The following is a 2,873-nucleotide window of genomic DNA, read 5'->3' as shown; positions in this document are numbered from 1 at the left end:
CAGGTCTAGACCTTACTATCACTATTATAGAAGAAACAAATCCACCTTGTGCAAGCACTTAGTGACAGCGGGGAGGATGTATTTCAACACACAGGTCCAGTGGGTGCATGAACAAAGAGCCATACTGTGCACGCTTGCACATAATTTTACAACAGAGTCCTTCCTCTGTTTTGACATTTGGTGACATAAGTGAAATAAGAAGGAGTGTTTCAGAGGATTGCACAGCTCCGGATTGTTTCTGCTCATCATCTGGTCCTGCAGTGGTTTGTATATCCATTCTGTTTGATCATCACAACATTATACTGGGTTTTTTTTTTATGTGCTTTCCCCCTCAGATGGTTCCTCCCTGGGGTGAAGCCTCCAGATATAACCCCTATTGGCCCCAGCAGCAGCAGCCTGGCCAGTCTTCTGGAGAGCTGGAAAATCATTAGCAGCTGCAGCTACAGACTGTGGCGGAGATGTTTGTAGTGGCGGAAGCACAGCTGGTTTGCATTGATTGGAGCTGACCACAAGGCCTTGGAGGTTTTTTTAGGTGAGGCTCCCAGAGCAGGCAATGTTTTCATTTCCTAAGAATTGACAGACACATCTCCAGAGCTGTAAAAGCAAGTATGTCACGCAGGTTCAACTGCAGCAGGCTTTTACTTTGAAGAGTCTGACTTGGCATTATATCATTTTTGTTTAAGCTGATGCTACATAGGGTCAGACATGTTTTAGTTTAAGACTGCTATTAAAGGTCAGTGTGGGAAGGTTTTCCCTGCAGCTTCAGGACGACTTGCCCGACTTGCTACAGGGTGTTGTTGTTGTTATAGGCTTAAGATTTAAGCCCCTGCACTCATCACTGCTCTGTGAGTCTGTGAGGAGGCAGCACAATTTAAAATATTCATATTCTCCTTCTTCCTCTGAGTGGCCCAGTCACTCTGACTGTGCTGCATGGGAAGTACTGGTTCTCACCAGCTGAGACACCCAGAGGGAGTGGGCGCACGTTGCAGCTCCGACATATAAAAGCACCGAGCTGCAGTCTGAGTGACGGAAGACATGCTTGTGCAATGCAAAACGGAGGCTGCCTGTTCTGACAGAGGAGCTTCGACGTGGTCTGTTGCATTATCAGCACAAGACGAAATCGGATGAAGGTGTCTTCTTACTTTGGACCAAGAAAAGACAAAGAACAACCCGGATTTATCACTTTTACACCGTCAGTTATGAGTAATTGTCACAGTGACGCTGTTCATCTCTATGGATGTTTTACTCCAAAGGTAGGCTCAGTATCTTTTATTTATTTATGTGCCATCCTGCGTAATGACTACTTTCACTTTTAGCACTTTAAGTATGTTTTGATGCTAATACCTTTGTACTTTTTTCTTGAGTAAGATTTTGAATGTATTTTGAGTATTTTTACACTGTTGTATTACTACTTTTACTAAAGTAAATGATTTGAGCACTTCTTCCACCATTTTCAATTGTGTGGGGCTTCCCAGATAATTTTAGGTTTTATAAAATATTCTGTTACCTTTTATTTTAGGGAGCATAACAATTACACAAAAATGACAAACTCAACAGTAAACACATGTAATTAAGTAAAATAGAAATTACAATTGAAGTTTAAATGAGAACATTAAAGAAAAAAGTGGATAATTTTACAGCAACAGTATGCTTCACATAAGCACAGTGGACTCTAGTTTAGTGGGACTTTTCACTGATGATGATAAACAACAAGTCGTGGTCAGGAGCTTAAAGTACATCTGGTCCAACACATCCACCTACTGACCCTCGGTACCTCAATAAACATATATCTCTGACTTGTGCTGGTGTGGCCTTGTGTGTTCTGGGAAGAACGCTTGCAGCAGAAAGTGTCAGGACTTGTTCAGGCTTCCTCAGAACTTAGTTCATGTGAAGGTGAATCACTTTGTCGCCAGGAGCCTTCCTCACCTGTAGGGATGACAATAGCAAAACACCTTATTTGAAATTATCCCCCTGGGTCACTTTGACAAAAACCTAATGCTGTTTACATTTGGTTTGAACCTTCCCTCAGTAGGCTACAGTTGACACTTACATAAGGAGCTGCTCTATGAGCACTGTGTTGGTTGTGTGCCGATTAGATGTACAACTCACCTTATGCATGTTATTGAGATGTATCTTTTATTTCAGTCGGCACTCAGTGGCAGTAATCACACGTTATAGACTAGCAGCTTATTCAGTTGAACACACAGTAGAGAAGAGCTGGAGTGTTGGCTTTTTGTTAGTTTTTTTTACATTTTCAACACTTTTATTGGCCACGTATGTTCACACACACAAGGAATTTGTCTGTGGTACAGAACCGAGGCAGCCATCTGTGGCGCACACACACACACTGATGGCGGCACTGCAGGGCACTGCTCTGGCCACTCGGGGTCAGTGTCTTGCCCAAGGACACTTTGACATATGGACTGGGGGAACAGCAGTCCAACCCCCGACCTTCTGGTTTTACCTCCTGAGCCACAGCCGCCCCATGTTAAACATAATCATTACTGGTAGGCATGCAGTAGATGGAGTGTGCAGTCTCTGTCCCTGGTTGGGCTTTAAATCAGGGTTCACACATCCACGACTACTCAGTTGTCACACAGCCTGCTGATCTGGTCCTTTTCCTCCTCAGGATCTCATCACTCGGAGGAACCACATCAGGCCCTGAGCCAAGCCGTGATGCTGGCGATGAAGCACTATAACTCCTCAGGCATGACCGCCTTCCCTCCCCTCTCTAACCACACCCCCGTGGTGCAGCGGGCAACTAATGCCACACGTCCAACGAACAACCCCACAGCTGCTGGCCTCACCATGACCCTGGGCATCCTGTTCAACGTGGTGGCCCTCATCATTCTTGCCAAGGCGTACAACCGCTT

General features: G+C 44.8%; 1 protein-coding gene across 1 annotated transcript in view; it reads left to right on the top strand.

The window, feature by feature from the left end:
* Nucleotides 1–947: 947 nt before the first annotated feature.
* The window catches only part of LOC109973477 (prostaglandin E2 receptor EP1 subtype-like), a 4,846-nt gene continuing 2,920 nt past the window's right edge, over nt 948–2,873 (top strand). The window contains exons 1-2 of the mRNA XM_020623102.1: nt 948–1,253; nt 2,630–2,873. The exon at nt 2,630–2,873 is cut by the window's right edge and continues 667 nt beyond it. Coding sequence (XP_020478758.1) covers nt 1,238–1,253; nt 2,630–2,873 — 260 coding nt within the window. The 5' untranslated portion in view covers nt 948–1,237. The remainder of the gene's footprint in view (nt 1,254–2,629) is intronic.

This window comes from Monopterus albus, unplaced genomic scaffold (genome assembly GCF_001952655.1).
Source record: "Monopterus albus unplaced genomic scaffold, M_albus_1.0 scaffold292.1, whole genome shotgun sequence".
NCBI lineage: Eukaryota > Metazoa > Chordata > Actinopteri > Synbranchiformes > Synbranchidae > Monopterus > Monopterus albus.
The sequence above is the reverse complement of the archived record's forward strand: the minus strand, read 5'-3'. Positions and strand labels throughout refer to the sequence as shown.